Genomic DNA, 20,608 nt, shown 5'->3' on the forward strand with positions numbered 1-20,608 from the left:
CTACTTCTGTAGTGATACTGCCTCGGAAACCCAAGGAGGGGTCGCTATGAGTCGGGGCCGACTCGATGGCAAATAACAACAACAACAACAAGGAATATATGGTACAAAAGTCAATCATTCATTAAACAAATGTCTATTGAGCATATAACTCTGGGCCAGTATGGGAAATTTGAGACCAAAAAAAAAGGGGGGGGGGGAACTTGAATGACTATAAAAATATGTACATAAATAAGCAGGTATTGGCTTGTCATAGGTAAGCAAAACTGAATGCAATCATGTTGCACTTTAGAAACATTACCTTTGTATCAGTGGAGAAGTTGACTATAGTTGAAGGGAGAAAGTGGAGGATTCTGAGTTTAGTTAATAAGCCTCAGTGTTGTATGGTAAGTAGTGAGGGTCTGGGCTAATAACCATAATCACCAACCTCTGCATAATAGTATATGTAACTCCTATAAAATGCAGAGTCCAATCTCAAAAGAAAGTCCATAACTTGACCCTGCTAAACCTAACACATCAGGGAGAAGTTAAAGAAATAATTGGCACCTCATCAGAAGGCTCAAAGCAGATGACATTCATTCACAGATTCCTTTTTATAATATAAAAAATGAGGGACAAGGGTTTGGATTTTGTTTTATTTTATAGAAACATCATTGTGTAATGGTTTGTTTTTGACTGATCTCACATTTTCAACGTGAAAATATTTAATAAGTACTTTCTGACTCCTAATATTTGCACAAAGACCTCTGATTCTCAAATTACTAATTTCTCACATTGTGAGTTAGCATTCCTTAGCCAGTGATGGAACCACAGAAGACCACTAATAATGTTAGTCCCCCCCCCCAAAAAAAAGGGGCACACAACAAAAAAGTATAAAACGGGAATATTTTTCTCCCTTGTGTAAAACCTAAATGTTTAAAAGTACATATATTCAAATTATCTGCATTATTGTAAGGTGTCTAGGTATAATTCACAGCGTTAAAATTATTTCTACTCTCTGGAAACCAAGAGTGTTCTTGTTAAAGTATAAAATGAGATTTCTCCTACTTGTAACTCTTTGTTCTCACAGCTGAACTGTCACAGCCTGAAAACATCATTCCCCTACTGGTGAAACTTTAGATACCTATTTCCCTGGTGAAAGAGTGCAAAAGGAACTGAAAAAGTTATTGACAATTCATACAGTATCCCATACTCCATTAAAGGACAAATATAGGCAAAGAAAATATTTTAACTCCGAAGGGAGAGGGGGCAACAATGTTTTAATGATTGTTGACTTCACTGAGTAGCTTGAAAATGTCAAAAGACTGAAGTCTATCAAGTTCATAAGAGATTCAAGATTATACAGGGATCTAATTACACTATAAAAAGTCTATTTCTGTGTCCTGTTTGCTAAGTCAAAGGTTAACGAGAACTACGTTGAAGAAAAGATCTCCTGTGTTATTACAAAATATTTTTCATGCAGCGTAAAAACATAATAAAAAGTATTCAATCTAATTCCTCATTAATTTAAAAAAAAAACAGCTTTATTGTGACATACTATAAATTTCATTCAAGTGGACAATTTAATGATGTTTAATAAATTTACAGTTATGGTACCATCACCACAAACTAATTTCAGAATATTTCCATCACCCAAATCCATTAACTTTTTGATCAAAGATATTTCTACAAATTAGTGGAAGCCACTGGCATCTAAGTTACTGTAATATTCAAAGCCACACAAATTTCTGCAACTGAGAAGGAAAAGTGCAAACTAGCTCCACTTTTAATGACCTTTATAACCAATTCTCTACTCTGGCACTAGGAAGAAAATTTTCAGGTGTTTTCTCTGAAAGCTAAACCATTCTAAGGACTAAGTTATGGCACACAGTCTTGAAAAGAAATTAATTATATTTTTGTTGGTAACACATTTCAGGCTGTTTACACAGCTGACATTTCTCAGCTGTACTCAATTCATGCCCTAAGCTGTGAAGATTATCTTATTTTGTAGCAGATGCCTCCACTTGAGTGATTTCAATAAGTATTAAAACACTACTGCCTGCAACAATGTAGATTACAAGCACCAGCTTTATGAGTTCTATATAGTCCTCATTTAAAGGTTTTATGACATTTATTTGGCTAGAATCTCCTTAGATGACTACGGTTATAAGCCATTTTTGCCAGAACTCAAGCACTGGAGCTAGTGGATCTGGTGTGACACCAGTTTAAAGCAGCCTGGCCCTAAACATCTCTGTTGTAGCAAATCATGCAGCTCAAAGCAACATCATGCAAATGTGGCAACATTTGCTCTGGGGAGGTGTGGGCAGGCACTACTTCACAGGTTCTGGGACAAGGTGCAAATATGAATAATGAGGCAAAAAGAATCAAGCCTCTTAATGGGGATTCCCTCGTGTTTGCTGTGACTTAGATACAGCACCAGGTAGCATTACAGTCTTGGATACTGTGAGCTGCTTTCCTTATTTTCCTATAGCAACGAAACTGCATTACAACTCTGATAAAAAAACTAATTAAATGTTACAAAAATCATTAAAATATGACTGTCAACTCAATTCAGTGAGTTAGCATAGTGAAAGGTTCTATGCTACAGGAAAAAAAAATATATTTCATCAATTTTGCCTTAGAAGCTCTGGTAGTGTAGTGCCTAAGGCATTTGACTGCTAACCAGAAGGCTGGTAGTTCAAACTCACCAGCCACTCCTTGGAAGGAAGACGGGGGCAATCTACTTCCGTAGTGATACTGCCTCAGAAACCCAAGGAGGGGTCACTAAGAGTCGGGTCCGACTTGAGGGCACATAACAACAACAACAACAATTTTGCCTTATTACTTTTGGAACTTGCACTTGATAAGCCTGTTTCAGTCAGGGCTTCGAACTAGTCCCAAACAGGTCAGTTCATGGCTGACAGTGAAATCAGAACACAGTCAAATCTTTTAAGATTTAGGTTAAGCAGAACAGTAACTGGAATAGGAAAACCTGCTGGTCAAAGCTGTGTAATGAGAGACTTGGAAGAGACATAGTGAAGCTCTGAAGGAGCCTGATGCAAGAGACCGGATTATTGCCAGGACTGAGGAGATCGACACACATTCAAAGAGGTGTGGTCAGCCGCTATATTTGAGCAGGGCACTGTTGTTTCAGACTTTACAGTAAAGAGATTTGGTTGCTATGCAACTCACGCACTGACCCAGTTTTCTAAGAAGGAGATTAAGTTTTTAACAAGGCGTCAATCTATAATTTTTCCCATTTTGATCACTGTTCCAGTTCACCCACATTTTTGCTTTGTCATCCATGACTAAAATGGGAAGAACTGGTCTGAAGCTCCAATTTCAGTCTGGATTTTTGTAAGCGTGGTGTCCAAGAGCAGTCAGCTTTCCCAGTCCTGTGAGGGCCCACATATTTGGACTTTCTCTGTTACCTATGTCCTTGCTCTTAAAACCAGACAACTATTTTTGATTTCAATTTTTCATTATGAAAATTTAAAAACATATACAAAATTTGAGAGAATAGTATAATAAACTCAATGTACCCATCACCCAGCTCCATCAATGATCGAGTGATGACAAATCTGGAGAAGAATGTGCATTGTGCTTTTGTTGGGTGGAATGCTCTGTTGCTCTGTATATGTCTATGAGGTCATGTTGGTTGATTGTGTTGTTGAGTTCTTCTGTAACTTTGTTGAGTTTTTTCCTAGTTGATCTGTCCCTCCTTGAAAGTGTTGTGTTAAAGTGTCCTACTACTATTGTAGAGTTGTCTATTTTCCCTTTCAATTAATATTTGCTTTACATATTTTGGGGTATTTTCGTTGGGTGCAGAGATACTTATTATAGCAATGTCTTCTTGGTCAACTGACCCTTTCAGCGTCATATAGTGGTGTCCTTCTTTGTCCTTTATGCTGTTTTTCACTGTGAAGTCTATTTTATTAGAAATTAATATTGCCACTCCTGATCTTTTTTGGTTACCATTGGCTTGGTATATCTTTCTCCACCCTTTAACTTTTCATTTTTTTTATCTTTGTGTCTAAAGTGGGTCTCTTGTAGGCAGCATATCGATGGGTTTTCTTTCTTTATCCAATCTGCCATTCTCTTTCTCTTGACTGCTGCATTTAGTCCATTCACATTGAATTCATATCTATAGTTATAGGTATGAATCGATTGCTGTCATTTTATTGTGTTTTTTGTCATGTTGTTGGAGATTTCCTTAGTCCAAATACTTTTCTGTGCTGAGTTCATTTTGTTATTGAGTGTTTCCTCTCTCTTCTTCTTTATTGTTTGTTTTGTGCTTACTAAGCCCATAAATTTTCCTTCTTTCTGGGTTTGCTTATGTTGTTATTGTTGTTGTTGTTGTCGTTATGTGCCGTCAAGTCGGACCCAACTCATAGTGACCCCTCCTTGGGTTTCCGAGGCAGAATCACTACAGAACTAGATTGCCCAACCTTCCTTCTGAGTGGCTGGTGGGTTTGAACCACCAGGCTTCTGGTTAGCAGTCAAGTGCCTTAGGCACTACACTACCAGAGCTCCTGGGTTTGCTTATGGGGATAGTTCATTTTCTCTGTGGTTACCTTGGAGTGAATTTTTGTCTCTATGATTTTGGAACAGTCTGTTCCGTAAGGACATTGTCCTGTTTTCCTCTCCATTTGGAAGTTTTGCAGCTAGAACTTCTATTCCCTCTATTTGCTTTGTTGCTGATGTCGTGAAGTGATGACAAATCTGGACTTATCTATATTCCCACTGTTTCCCTCCATCCCACAGGTTATTATGAAGCAAATCTCAGACTCCGTTTCATTTAATTGAACCAGCCAATTCTTGCCTGTGCTTCTTTTTAGAGTTATCTTAATGTTAATTATTGTACTTACTATGACCAAGAACTCTCTCTATATATTATTGCTCATCCTCATAACAATGCTGCAAATAATGAGGTAACTAGGCTCAGATAATTTAAGTGATATGACCAGATCTTAATTATTTTATTCTATTAATGTTATTTCTTATAGCAGATACTTGGACATTACTGAAAAATTCTATTTTCTTCATGTCTCCTCAGGTAGAATATCATTTACAAACATTGTTCTTTTATTTTTATAAAAATAAATGAAGCACATTTATCAAATTCCTCACTATAAGAGGAAACAAACTAACAAACAAACAATAAAAACCCAACCATATCCTTACTCCTTAAAACCGAAAGCAAATCCACTGGTGTTAAATTGATTGCAACTCATAGCAAAACCTATAGGATAGAGTAGACATTTTCCACCTATTTCTTATTGAGCAACTGGTGGTTTCAAACTGCTGGCCTTTCAGTTAGCAGCCGAGTGCTTAACCACTGTGCTATCAAGGCTCCTTCCCTACTCCTTAGACACAGACTATTAGCCAGTAATTCTAATATAGTGGACAATGGTTAAGTGCTCAGTTGCTAACAAAAAGGTTAAAAATCCACAAAGTGACTACATAGGAGAAAGACCTGGTGATCTGCCCCATAAAGATTACAGCCTAGAAAACTGTGGGGCAGCTTTGTTCTGTCACATGGGTTTGCTATGAGTTGAAATAGACTTGGCAGCACCTAACAACAACCGTAATATCAATACTGAAATCAGCTGTTTAGAAATAAATATTAAGCACCTATGCATAAATGACTTTTTTTCTGGAAGGGTTCAACATTTAAGAATCCAAAAAGTATTTTTCCAAAGGCATAATACTTAGATTATAGATAGAGTCATCAGACTAAAAGTAGTATCTATATAATCAGATTATTTATTTATTTATTTTCTTTCTTTCTTCCACAAAGAATTCTTTTATTTTAAAATGTATGGTGGTGGTGTTTGGAAGGGAGTAGTAGTTATTATCCAAACAGAAATAGAGTATTTATTAGAGAATATGAAAGGCTAATTCAATTCTTAGCCATAATCATTATTTGAGTATTTGTTACTACAAGATGTTTGCAAAGTTCCAATTTCTTTAATTATAACACTAACTTTCATTTAATTAAAAATTAGATTTAGCCTCAGGATACTTGAAACATTCTCATTTTTTATTAAAAAAAAAAAAAACTTATCTGATTAGAATAACCAAGATTATGGGTAAAAGTGACCAAAACTTCATTTCAATTGGCTTCTTTGTATGACAAAATTTACTCTCTTAGAAAAGAGTAATGACTATAAACAAGTAGGAAAGGTTTCAAATTTTATAACGGAAAAATCGCTGTAAATCAATATAACAGGTAAAAAATAACATACTAAATATTTATTTCCCAGATTTTTATGGTAGTTAAAATTGTAGGTATATTTAAGAATAAAGTTTTATTAATATTATCTGTAAACCTTACCTATTTTTAAAACATCAGTCTACCATGGGAAAAGTAATTTTAAAATAAAATACTTAGGTAAATATTAACATATCTATAATTTTAAGAAAATGATTTTTTGTTTTGAAAATTTCATTAGTAACACCTGAAAATATTCTTCTCAACAAGGAAAAATTTACATCAAAACAAGCAGCATCAAGTTCCTGCCACTGATACAGTTACATTACTACCAGAATGCTGATATGCTTGGCATTATAATGTCTGTTCTGCAAGTGAATCAAATTATTATGTCTCTTATTTTTACATTACTTGATTTATAAAATTCTTTCAATGGTACAAAGCATTTGATTTTGCTTATTACCACAGCCAATTAGACTGAAAGTGGCAAGAGAGAAAGATATAAAACTGAGAACATAACTGTCACTTACTGAGTCATCTGTGGCAGAAGTTGGCCAGCCCTCCCACAACTGATGGCGAACAGGGATACTTGTAAGGTCATACACATTTCTCTTTACCTATAGTAAAACACAGCACAATTAAAATAGAACTCCATATGATTTACGTGACAATTTATGTGAATTTATTTGACATACACTGGTTTTCTCTTTGTTTTACTCAAGCCAAAACAAGAATCTGAAACTAGGAAAACACAAGTTGGGGGAAAAGAAAGGTAAACCAAATTTAAAAGCAGATATTCAATGAAGGATAGATGAAATAACTGTTTAAGAAACATTTCTCATTCTCTTCCCCACCCCCACCCCCATTATCATTAGACCCCTGGCTAACCTTAAGTTTCTTTTCAGTCAAGAATCTTCAGGCACAGAGCTTACCCAGAACAGACTACAATGGTAAATTTTTATAATTTATTTAAGTTTTAAAATGTACAGTGATTCAAACAAAACATTTATTTCTAGTTCATTCCTGTGTGGGAGAAAAAGGGTGGTAGTTGGGGGCAGTGTAAACAGGGGGAAAAAAACCTTAAATTTTCTTTATATTTTTAGGTAAGTTTCAAAGACACGAAAACTTATCAATAAAGCGGCACCCACTATTTCTTTGAAATGATCTTAAATTAAAAACTATCGCAATGTAATATCTAGTAACATCAGAGCCTTCCATTAATATATTATTTAGGCCCTTCCTGAAAAGAAAATGCATTAATGATACTTTTAATTTTAAATGCTTTGAAAGATGAAAAATTATTTTTCCCAGCATGCCTAATTATACATTTCATTTTAAAAGAAGATAAAGTAAGTAATTATCAGAACAAACTTTTGGAAGTTTGAACTCTATTCCAGTACTTATGAAGTATCTTATCTTGCTTTTGTTTCTTTTTAAAATAGCTTATATGAATTCTATTTCATTCTTTATTTAGAAATAGAGTAAATGAAATGGTAAAAATAGATCATCCATCTTAACTCTTCAAGTTAGTTCGGTATTATTAGCCTATTGTAACAAATGAAACTAGCATTGAAACGTTGCACTTAATATGCTCTATAATAGGATTTCAGTATAAAAAACAAGCAGCATTCATTCATGTTTTAAAAATGCAGAAGTCTGAAGTATCATGTTGTCCAATTACAGCATTCCGTATCACATTACTCTTTATTATACATAAACAGATCTAAGTTATCCTTCCAGGGAAACAGAGATATATGTTCACTAGGGAAGAGAAAAAACAAAAAAACATGGAACTCAATCTATTTTTATCTCCAATGTACACCTGTGAAAAAAGATTTAGTAAATGAGAACAGAGGAGCTTGGGGCATTACTTGATCCCCACTCAAATGAAACAAACAGCTTTTCTTCAGAGGTTCTTAGCAATGGCCAGTCTACCATGCAGTATTTGATTTATAGTCAGTCACATCAAGTTTGGATAATTTTCATTAGTCATTAACAACCCAACAATTTAACCAGACACAAATGGCCTACTTCTTACCGCATGCACTAGGTGAGACTACTTTGTCGTGCTTAAATATTAGTGTGCTCTTTAGGAGAAAGGTGTTTTACAAACCCAAATGGTTAGGTTAATAAATGAAAAACAAGGGATAGTAGAGGGGAGTTTAAGCAGACTTTAGACTTCAATGGAAAGAATTCCTTTCTTAGAGTTATTTTTGAATTATGTTATCTAAATGTACCAAGCTTCATCAGCTATTTTTTGCAAAAGCAGGACAAATATTTACACCGTTGGAAAGGTGGGAAGGCTACCCCTGCACTGGACAGTATACACAAATACTCGAGTATATATAAACAAATAAGTTTGGAGTGGAATTCTTTAAATTCCACCTTAATTCCAAAATACAACAATATGGTATTATGATATAAACAGTATTTTTCCTCTTTCATTAACTCATCTGTAACTACACTGAACTGAATAACATTCCTTTGCTATTCTAAGCCTGAAAAGCATGTTCTGGCTATGTTGTTACGTTGGTATAAAGCACAACGCCAGACTGATGTGCTGAACAAAAGTGATCAAAGTTATAGTAATGTTAGACATTGCACAAGTATTTGGCTTCATTGTTCTCCCCAGAATGACATCTGTTAAGCAACTTGTCATAGAATAAACTGGTAAATGCAGACAGAACTTGGCTGAGAGGGCACCATGTAAAGAATATTAGGCAAATGTTTGATTGTTCCAACCCAAAAAATAAAATTCACTGAATATTCTGCAATTAAGCTGAAAGAATCTTGTGTTAAACCACTAAACAAAAATTTAAGCAAAAACAAATTGATTTTTCAAAATTAATTCCATGCTTATCAATGCTGTAAACATAGGCAGATTTTACCATAATAGAAACCCATGTAATGAGACAAAAGCTCAAAATGAGTGTGGTATTTTCTAATGGAGACATAAAAACTCCATTATCTTTACTGATGGTCACATTTAATTAAAATTTTAAGTTTTAATCCTATAGGGAAGGAAAAAAGTCCAAAATGCAATAAAGCAAAAATAAAATTTTACTATTCTAGGAAACCTGAATGAAAAATACAGCTATCTATAAAATGATGTAGATGAATATACGTTGTTGTTGTTGTTATGTGCCATTGAGTAGGACCCAACTCATAGCGACCCCTCCTTGGGTTTCCGAGGCAGTATCACTACGGAAGTAGATTGCCCCATCTTCCTTCCAAGGAGTAGCTGGTGGATTTTCTCAGAGAAGGATGGAGGAAAAGAGAAAGAACGAAGAGGGAGAGAGAGATTGAGATTGATTTACTTATTTTGACTGATTTGAGAGCACTTGATTTGAGAGGCAGAGAATACACACAGGCTGGGTTACTGGGGCTGGCGTGCCCAGCTGCCATTATTGTGCTGCTTCTGATGGAGTGTCATCTTTAGGAGTTAAGTTCCAGTTCAGGAAAAGTGGCACTTCACAGAGTAACATTTCCTAAGGTCCTTTTTGTCTTACAAAATTTCTTTGATCAGCATTGGCTCAAGATCATGCTGAACCTTCATAATCTTTTTAATTCTTTGCATGAAGCTCTAAATCGATGAGTTTTCAGGCTGCTGAACTATGCAAATGTTTCAATTAGTTCTGGAGGAATTTAATAAATGCTTTGATTATCTGCTGAACATTAAAATTATGTTACAAACTACACTGAATTTGGATCAAGAGTTCTAGACTGACAATAGATTTTCTAGCATTTGTTTTCTAGATTCTCCAAAAGATAATTTAAATTCTTCCCCATTGCTTCTGGTGCTTGTGACTATGAAAATATTATAAATCAGATTAACTTGAAATAGTGCAGAATTAAGATAGTACTAATTTCTTTCCTTTTATTTGCTTTTCATTATTAATAAACATCTATTTACATATCATACTTAATAGAAAAAGCTAAGCAATGATTTCCACTTCAAGTTTCATATTTCCTCAATGTCTCTGGAAATTTCAATGTTAAACATAGCACTGGGGAAGATTAGTTTATTATGAGCTGCTTCATATAAAACTATTTACATAAGATATTCATTTCCCCAAAAATTTTCTTTTGACTCACATTTGGCAATTATTTTATTTTAAATTATATTTTATCATAATTTCTCAAGATAAATAATTATTAGAAAGTTACTTTGACACAGGTTAAATTTTGAAGTTCACATTAGCCTCACATGAATTGCTTTAAGCAATTCAAATTGTAAAATATAAAACAGACTAGATAACACTGTCAACTACATAAAAATCACTCTTTATGATCAAATTATTGAAAACTTCAAGGAATTTTAAATATCATGCAGCTATTATCCATGTGAAAGTAGATTCTGATAATGTGGGGGGCACAAAGTTTGAGGTGTTGTGGCCTAATGAGAGGCAGAGAACTGTATTTACAGTCCTAATTCTGCCCAGCTATTTAACTGTGGGCAGGTTGGTGGAGCTTTTCTGAATCTTAAATTTACTCAATCTTGGAAGAAAAATTTAAAAGAAGATCTATCCTGAATTCCAAAGCTCTGAAATTCTATGATTTTATAAAAATATTGGAATTAATCCTAGATAGAGTGAAGGAAGAAATAAGTAAGACAAAGTAATGAGGGAACATTTAACACCAGGGTGGTTGGAGACTGGAATAAAAATAGTAAAGAGCTAATAAGTACAACAAAAACATCAAAAGGGAAAACTGCCAATAATTTCAGGTGAGAAATAAAGATATAATAAGCATATTAGGTAAAAATTATTCTTGAATGAAGCAAAGTCTTAGGTTTTATTTTCCTTCCACTTATTTTTTAAAAAATTATTTTCCTCACAAAATTTCATTTTTCAAAAAAGCCTGTCGCACTGGTTTCTCAAATTCCATCAACTAAATGGTATCAGTGAGGCTATAGCCATAAAGCTACTTAAGTGTTAATATTTGTTAGTTCTATTAGTTTATTTCAATATTAAAATTTTTTTTGAAATCTGGTCCATGATTCTTCACATATTAAATATTTTAATATAACTAAACAAACAAACAAACATAAATAAATTCATTGCCATGGACTTGAAACAGCTTTCACTCTGTTAGCACTCTAGTTGCTAGATTTTCAGAATTAATATGCTTACGACAAATTACAATTCTTACAAAAAGTACCCTGAAACTACAGACATCCATCTTCATTCTCTTATCAATCTTAGAACAAAAAGAATTCTGGTCATAGAACCTGAGCTTATAAAAATTTAAATATATCAAACTTTGAACTCCAAGCACTTCGTACTATCATATAAATGATGCTGTGGTTAAGAGGTTGCCAAATAATCCTGCCTTGAACAAAGAAGTGTTTGTGTGTGTTTAAATCAAAATAAGCCATATAGACTACGCTTAGTTCCAGTTTCCTAGCAATCAGTTTCTCTGAAAGGCTTACAGTTAAGAAACCAATCACTTCTGATTCACACTGGGTTTTGAACACCTACTTCATATCTAAGGCCTTTTCTTTTCCTTTTTTTTCCCCCCTAACATACTGTATAGGCATTGCAGTCGCACATAGATTGTTTCACTAAAATGCAAGTTAAAACCCTCCTAAAAATCCTCCCTGAACAAAAAAGCTTGAAACCGGATGGTGCAGGGGGAATGAGAAGGTGGCATCAGTAATCAAATGTTAATTAGCAAGCTTTTTTTTTTCTCCTTCCCCCAGGGTTGGCCTGTGTTGGAGAATTCAAATCAGAAATCAATGCTCCAAGTGTTTAACTATTACTTCTTCTCATTAACCATTTAAAAGACAGAGCGATTCTCTCCTCATAAAAACAGTAACTCGAGACATTTTTTCCAAATACCATCTTTCCAGAAAACAATGAAGATGTTGTTTCAAGAAAATTATAAAACTGAAGTTGCTTTCAATCAAGCTTTTAATTGACCATATTCTCTTTCAAGTATCTTTTGGTTCTAACTGATTTCCTCATTCCATCTGTAATTTAGTTTTGCTTTGTGCCATAATTAAAAACCTTATTTCACTTCTTATTTGAGTCTAAAGAAACCTGACAAATGGCATTTTAACAGATTACTGGATGATGATAATACAGCTAATCAAATATGGAAACTAGTCTGAATGCATATAGTTGGAAATTAGATTTTAGCTATCCTGAAAAACTACCAAGGCTGAGTTTTAACACTTTCATTAGAAACACGGTTAAACTCACATTTCCTATCCCGAAAGTTTGGTGTGGGTGAAAACAATATGAAAATTGCAAATCTAGATCACATTTAATGTAACTAACAATCATAAATTTTATTGAAATGAATTTATACCTTTAGCATGATATGGTTATTTTAGAGATTAAGCCTAAATTCTCTTATGATAAAAGAGAATTTTTAAAGTGCTCAGAAAATGTTTATAGATGAGCCAAATGCAGTATATTTCACTATTTGAAAAGAAAATCTTAAGAGTATTTTCTCTCTATATATATAGATGTTTAGGAAAGTTGTGAAGTCGTAGAACTTGAAAATATAAATGAATAAAAGGAGACAGCTGTTTTTCTACAACAGTGATCCTCAGAGTGGTGCTGGGACCAGCACAGCAGCATCACCTGGGAACTCTTCCTGGGCCCATCCCGACCGACTGTACTGGAAATTCAGGGCCACAATCTGTGTATTATCAAGACCTCTAGGATTCGGAAACAAGCACAAGTTTAAGAAGCACTGTTTCAGGATAAGTGAGTTACAGACTCTTCCAGATGCCCATGTCTCTCTAGTTTACTGATTTTACAGTTCTTTCAATTTTCTGCCTAAGGTAATCAGTCCCTTCTGAGAATGAATATGATTAATAATTATTTGTTACAGAAATTCTAGAAATGCTGTAATTTTGTTTGGATGGTAAAATGATCTCTTTTAGTCTAGGAAATTAAATGAAGGAAGATGCCACCTCATCTCTACAGACTTCATAGCATTCTTAGATTGAGCCTAATTTCTGCTAATTGGAAATCTTCATTATCTTCTGTTTTTCTGCTCAAGGCTTATGTGTGGTTGTTCTCTGGCTATGACATCTATTTGGACATTCCAGTGAAACTGCAAATCCAGTAAATGATCTATTGGTCAAACTAAATACTTGGAAGACACCCGTACACATCAGCTAAACTGAAGAAATGTCCCTAACCACCAGAGTAACACCAGAACTGTGTCACTCATATGTTTGAACCATATGAAAGACAAAAGTTTTGTGTTTTTTGCCTTTCCTATAGGCTGGCTGAAACAAGACTCAAAGGAAAAACAGTGAGAGGTTAACCTCTTGTCAGTCAGTCAAGACCCTGTCCTGGAGGGCAATACTTCCTCTCTGCACTTTATGGAAACAGTGAGGGGGCAAGGTTTTTCCAATTTAATGACCTAATAAATACTATGGTAGCAAACATTTTTTATTGCCTTCTGTGAATATAACAGCAACTCCATCCAAATCCACTGCCATCAAGTCAATTCTGACTCATAGTGATACTTTAGGACAGAGGAGAACTGCTTAAACCTTAGGACTAGAATTTCCAAGGCTGTATCTTTAAGGAAGCAATTGCCTCATTTTTATCCAGAAAAGTGGCTGATGGGTTCAAATGGCTAATCTTTTCATTAGCAGTGAATGTCTTAACCACTACACCCCAGACCTCCTTGAATAAAACAGCAGTCACTCAATAAATGCTTTTTGAATATCATCAATTGGGAAGTCAAGCAAATGAATCAATTAATAATTCTTTCCAGAAAGAAAAATGTCAGTTAAGTCATAGGTCAATATTAGAAAGAACAGGAAGAACTATAAGAGGATATTTAGAAGTTTTACTTTAACCTAAAACCATTTAAAAAGTTCAACTTTATGTAGTCCTTCAAAGATTGGTCACATAAACTAAAATATACATAGTATACCAGAAATACAATGACAGAAGCAGTGAACTAGTGAATCTTAAGTACATGTTGTGTTGTTGTTATTATGTGCCGTCGAGTCGGACCTGACTCAGCGACCCCTCCTTGGGTTTCCGAGGCAGTATCACTACGGAAGTAGATTGCCCCACCTTCCTTCCGAGGAGTGGCTGGTGGGCTTGAACTGCCAGTCTTCTGATTAGCAGTCAAGTGCCTTAGGCACTATGCTCACCAGAGCTCCCTCTTTAAGTACATATTTGTGCATATAACCTTGTATTTAGCTACTAGAATATTCATTATAGTCTTGTTTATCGTCACACATGAAAACCTGTCACAATCAAATATCTAATAATAAAATAGCTAAATAAGCAAATGAAATATTGTGCTGCCATTAAAGTGATGATGTGGAATAGGGCTCAGCAAACTGCAGCTCACAGGTAAAAATGAGCCACTGCTTGATTTTGTAAATAAAGTTGCACCGAGACACAGCTACTTCCATTTGTTTACATATTGTCCATGGCTGCTTTTGTACTACCATGGCAGAGCAGATGCAACAGAGACTACATGGCCTGCAAAGCCTAAATTATTTACCTGTCCTTTCAGAAAAAAGTTTGATGGCACCTGATTATAAGAATATTTAATAACATTAAAAGCAATTACATGATGTTCAAGAAAAACAGATTACAAAATTATGTATATTTCTAATTATTAAAAAGTTATATATAGATATACTACATGAATACATAGGGAAAAAAAAAAAAAGACAACAAATATTGAAATTTGTTCTCTCAAGTGTCATAGGATTAGGCATTTGACTGCTAACCAGAAGGCTGGCGGTTCAAACCCACCAGCCACTCCTCGGAAGGAAGGTTGGGCAATCTACTTCTGTAGTGATACTGCCTTGGAAACCCAAGGAGGGGTCACTATGAGTTGGATCTGACTCGACAACAGTGCTTATAAGTTTCTATTATTTCTGTAAGGAGCTTTGGTGGCACCATGCCTAAGGCATTTGACTGCTAACCAGAAGGTTGATGGTTCAAATCCACCAGCTACTCTGTGGAAGGAAGACAGGACAATCTACTTCCATAAAGACTTACCACCTTGGAAACTCCATGGGGATCACTATGAGTCAGAATTGACTCGGTGGCAGTGGGTTTTTTGGTTTATTATTTCTGTAATAAGAAAAGTGGCTTTAATTTGTTTCCCCCAAAAGTTAAAGAAATGAGAGGAAGGAAAGAGAAAGGCAACTAGACATTTATTGAGCATCTTCCATAAGCCAGGAACTAGGTTTTATGTTACACTATCACACTGACAATAATCTTTTTATACTATTATCACCATCTTACAAATGAAGGACCTGAGGCTCAGAGACGATAAATTTTTCCACCTAGTCTAGATTTTTTTCATGACAATGACATATCTTCCCTTAGCCTGAACTTCCTCTCCTGTAAGGGGATTCTAATAAAGTATCTTTAAAATTGTTTTCCACTTGATACTTCTATAATTAAATGTGTAAGAATTTTCAGTGAGATTATTTACATTTACTCTAAACAGTGGTCATTGAGTGGTAACATGAGAGAGAGAGTGACCAACCATAGGCACAGCTCTCTGTCATGAGAGCAAGTGAGTCTTTTCACAGCTGTTCTGAGGCAACAGGCACTGAAGAACAGTTAAAGGCTGTCAACTTTTTATTTTTAAGTCCTGGAAGCAACAACTGTCAGAGGAAACGGCAACTTGTTATTGTTTCAACAATTGAGAGCTGCCTTCACAGTAAAAGGGCAGTTCCTGGTGTCACATACAGCTGGGTAAAAAATAGCAAAATTTTTTTCCAAGGAAAAATGAGTGAAGGTAAAGGAGAAGAACATAATAAAACAGTACATAAACTTTATCATGTGATGGTTAGCAAAAGCTCTTCCTTTTAAAAACTATTTGAATTTCCCTCATGCCATGTTAATATAAAGTCTTGGCTGTAAAAGAATATGAAGACATTCACACTATGGGCCTGTTTTAACTTTGCCAATGTACAGTAAATCAATTATAACCTTGTTATTTCAGTTTCCCTCGCTCAACAGTTGGGCACCCTTGCCAACTCCTCTCTACGCTTTTGATTTAGATAAGTGAAACTTTGATCAGAGACAATTAACTGTGTTTCATTTGTGATTCCTATAAGTTCTAAAATGAAAGTGCATTTATAGAAACATGATGTGATGCAATGCCATTAATGTACCATGACAATTTGTTCTTTACAGAACTGCATTTCCTTCTTCATTTTCATTTCACATGTGTTAGCGCGCGCGCGCACACACACACACACAAAGACACACAGAGAAATTACTCTATGTGCCTAACTGTCATTGCATTATTTAAGGCCTAAGTCAGGATGATAATAAAGATTTTTAAAAGAGTTTCTTAATCCACTTCTTTTTTCTTCATAAAGTGCCCCCCAAGACCATTACTTCTGTAGCAAATCTCAAAATTAAAAAGAGGCTGGCAATCTTAGTGTTCAGACATGTTTACGTTTGCTTTACTGTTTTCTGTTTCCTATCCATGACTTTGCCTTTCTCTGAAATGCTGAAAAAAGCGGTGGGAACCATTAGCAATGGATCCTCAGTCTATAATCAGGTCTCTCATAATTTTTTCTTGTTAACAAAAAAATGCAAAAAACAAAGACAACAAAGGGACTTAGTGTTGGGGTCTGCCATGAATACTGAAGTGGTCTGGGGGTGTGGCTCATCAAGTGAAAATAAACCATTCAAGTCACCCACATCAAGGAGAAAGTTTGGGAACAACTAGGCCAGTGTTTGCATTTCGGGCTGGGAGTCAGGAGAGTTGCTTTTCCCTTCATTCTGCTTTACTAAGGCACCAGAGACAACCTACTTAACCTCTCCTTTAGGAAATAAGAAGAAAGCTCCTCCAGAGAACAGCTCTGAGAGATACCTAAAACTTGCTGCTTTCCAAGAGCAGCTTTCAGCATCATTCTGTCTATGAGATAGGAGGATGGATGTGAATGAAAGGGCAAGGAGGATATCTTAAGCAGCTACTTTAGCCAAGAGCAAAGTTGTAATAAGAGGATAAGCACCAGAATTAGATATATTGTTAACCTAATGCAAATGAAATAAACCAGTTACATACTGGTTCCAAATGGCAATTTAACTAGTATCATCAATGTGAATTGACACTATGAACCAAAGTCTAATAGTTCACACCAAACTCTCCCCAAGGACTGTTGTTGCCAATGGTCAGAAGCTCCATACAACTGACTTCTAATTAAACCAGTTAAAATCCACACCCAAGGCTTTCACTGTTAGGATTGGCTCCAAAATGTGGTTATAGTTATTTTAGAAAGAAAAATACCTGGAATGACCCAGCATTTCTATTTAATGTCTTATTAAGAAAAAAAAATTCATCACATGAATCATTAAATAAGGAGGCATTTTAAATAAATTGCCTGTCTCCTGTTTTTTTTTTTTTTTTTTAATTACTCCTATTTATTCATTAACAAAGCTGTTCCTTAGCTCATCCCTGCCATAACCTACTCTATTCAAAACCATATGGGAAAGGACATTAAAAAACCTCCACAAACCATGGACTTCTGGTATTAGTGCTACACACTGCATACCCCTATTCATTATTCTACCTCCCTTGTTTAATCTATCATTAAGATTCAGTGACCCTACACTAAATTTAAAGCAGATCCTTCCTTCCTCCCATGCCTAAATTCACATACTTTTCTAGTTGGGGATGCCCTCAAGTATTAGCAACTCTATGGGGTTTCTCTAATCTCAGCTCTGAACTATGTCATGCTATAGAACCCATAAATTGCTGTTTTACGTCTCTAACTATGGAGGATTCCATAAAAAAGAGCCACATAATTTACTTAATAAGATAAAGGGGGGAAAATCACCATTTATTAAGTATTTTTTCATTGTATATAGTAAAAGGCACACAGAGACACTGTCATATGTTGGGTTGTCTTAAGAGTGGAGAGTATGCAAAGGCCTTAGTTCAATTGTATTCATCACACAATTCAAAGTTTTGAATGATGGTGAAATTGCCAGGTACTAACTATCTTAATACATGAAAAAAGAAAGGAAAAATAAAGCATTGATTTAAGTACACAGTCAGTAAAACAATCATTTTGGGGAAAAGACATTTCAGAAAGTTAGAAAAGTTACATTTCTAGAACATATTAAACTTCATTTTCAAATTACAAACAAAAAACCAAATGTATAATGGAGAAAAATAAAGGGTAAGAATTGAGTATACAGTGGTTGACCAGTACTGTCTAATGGAATTTTCTGTGATAACAGAAATGTTCTCTATCTGTGCTGCCCAACAGGGTAGCCACTAGCCTCATGTGGCTGTTGAGTTCTTGAAAGGTGGCTAGTGTATCTGAAGAACAGAATTTCAAATTTTATTTACTTTCAATGAAATCTAAATTTAAATGTGACTAGTCACTACTCCACTGGATGGTATTTGAAGATGACTTAAAGAAAAAGAGCATATATAGCTACACAAAGAATAACATTGATAAAAATGCATCACCTCATTTGAATGTTTTATAGTGTTTGAAACATAAAAGTAATAATATTGTGCTGAAAATTACTTTTCACACATATATTTTAAAGTTGTCCAAGAAAAATCAATAAAAACTACATGGTTTTATCTCTAAATTAAAAAAATAAAACACAGAATATTTGTAAATGCTACCTTGAGAAAAAGAAGTGAGTAGTAATGGGTCACATTATGATCACTGAGTACTCAAGGTAGTTTTTAGCTAGTTGCTGTTGAATCAGCTCCAATTCATGATTACCTTATATACAACAGTAGTAATAATAATAAGAAGAAAAACCAAACTCACTGCTGTTGAGTCAGATCTGACTCACAGCAACCCCTCCTTGGGTTTCTGAGGTGGTATCTCTACAGGAGCAGATTGCCCAATCTTCCTTCTGAGGGGTGGCTGGTGGGTTTGAACCACCAGCCTTCTGGTTAGCAGTCAAATGCCTTAGGCACTATACTACCAGAGCTCCCTATGCCACTACATGATCATTGGTATGTTTGATTCTTGTGCTGATTGTGTCAATCCATCTCATTGAGACTTTCTCTTGTTTTCATAGATCTTCTACTTTGCTGTCATTGTTGTTAGGTGCTTGCCAAATGGGCAAGAAGGTTCCATCTTCTGACCTCCTCTAACCACACAAAAGGAAGAGAGAATCACCATCAGTGGCCCAAGGCCTATTCCTGCAAGGCCAGACATGCTACCTTCCCTCTAGCCCTTTCACCAACCATTCCTCCCGCTACACCCACCACCTCTCTGCTGGGTTCGATAATTCACTGCAGTAGCCACACAGGACTCACAGATTATGAGATTTATTAGGGAAGCAACAGGCTACAATTCAAGTTCAGAAATGCACTCAGTCTCTTGCAGCCGGTCATCTCACTCAGCAGCTGGCAGTTTCAGCAGCACATCACTTTCTCAGTAGTGCATGTCTCTTGCGTCTTTCTCTCAGGAGCCTGTGTCTCTCATGTCTCTCAGGAGTGCATTTCTCTCAGCAGCACGTCTTTCTCAGCTAGCAGAGAGACTCCTTCTGCCTCTAGGAGAGCCTAGCAGAGTGATCAAACTAACCTGCCTTTTTGAGCCTGGCAGAGTGACCAAACTAACCAATCCCAACATCAGAATTTTATACACCTGAGAGAGAGTGAACTTCCCAGAAGATTGCTCTGAGGCACTCCCAACAGAAATATTCCAGGTGGATAACTTTAACAATCAGGAGCTACCCAGTTGCTCATGGCAAATTCCACCACAGAGTTTACAAAGACTTACGGCTAGCAAAGCCATTCCAGGTAATTTACTATACCGTAGTAGCTCTGACTCATAGCTACCCTATGTGCCAACAAAATGGCACACTATGCAGTCCTGTGCCATCCTCACAATCCTTGTTATGCTTGAGCCCATCTTTGCAACCACTATGTCAATCCGTTTCATTGAGGGTCTTCCTTTTTTTCACTGACCCTCTAACTTTACTAAGCATGATATCCTTCCCCAGGAATTGGTTCCTTCTGTATCATGACCAAAGTAGGTAAGACGAAGTCCGGCCATTCTCGCTTGTAAGGAGCATTCTAGCTGTGCTTCTTCCAGGATAGATTTGTTTGTTCTTCTGGCAGTCCAAGGTATTGTCAGTATTCTTCACCAATACCACAATTCAAAGGCATCAACTCTTCTTCAGTCTTCTTTATTTATTGCCCAGCTTTCACACACATAAGGCGATTGAAGATACAATGGCATGGGTTATGTTCACCTTAGTCTTCAAAGTAACACCTTTGCTCTTTAACACTTTAAAGAGGTCTTTTATAACACATTTGCCCAGTGCAATATGATGTCTGATTTCTTGCCTGCTGCTTCCATGGTTATTGACTGTGGATCCAAGTAAAATGAAATCCCTGACAACTTCAATCTTTTTTTAAAATTTTATTGTGAGTTGGGTGAAAATTTACAGAGCAAATTCATTTTCCATACAT

General features: G+C 35.5%; 1 protein-coding gene across 1 annotated transcript in view; it reads right to left on the reverse strand.

The window, feature by feature from the left end:
- Positions 1–20,608, reverse strand: part of FAF1 (Fas associated factor 1) — a 734,611-nt gene that overhangs the window by 391,911 nt on the left and 322,092 nt on the right. The window contains exon 8 of the mRNA XM_042781660.1: positions 6,721–6,807. Coding sequence (XP_042637594.1) covers positions 6,721–6,807 — 87 coding nt within the window. The remainder of the gene's footprint in view (positions 1–6,720; positions 6,808–20,608) is intronic.

This window comes from Orycteropus afer, unplaced genomic scaffold (genome assembly GCF_000298275.1).
Source record: "Orycteropus afer afer isolate SDZICR_OR568_19922 unplaced genomic scaffold, OryAfe1.0 scaffold00145, whole genome shotgun sequence".
Taxonomy (NCBI): Eukaryota; Metazoa; Chordata; class Mammalia; order Tubulidentata; family Orycteropodidae; genus Orycteropus; species Orycteropus afer.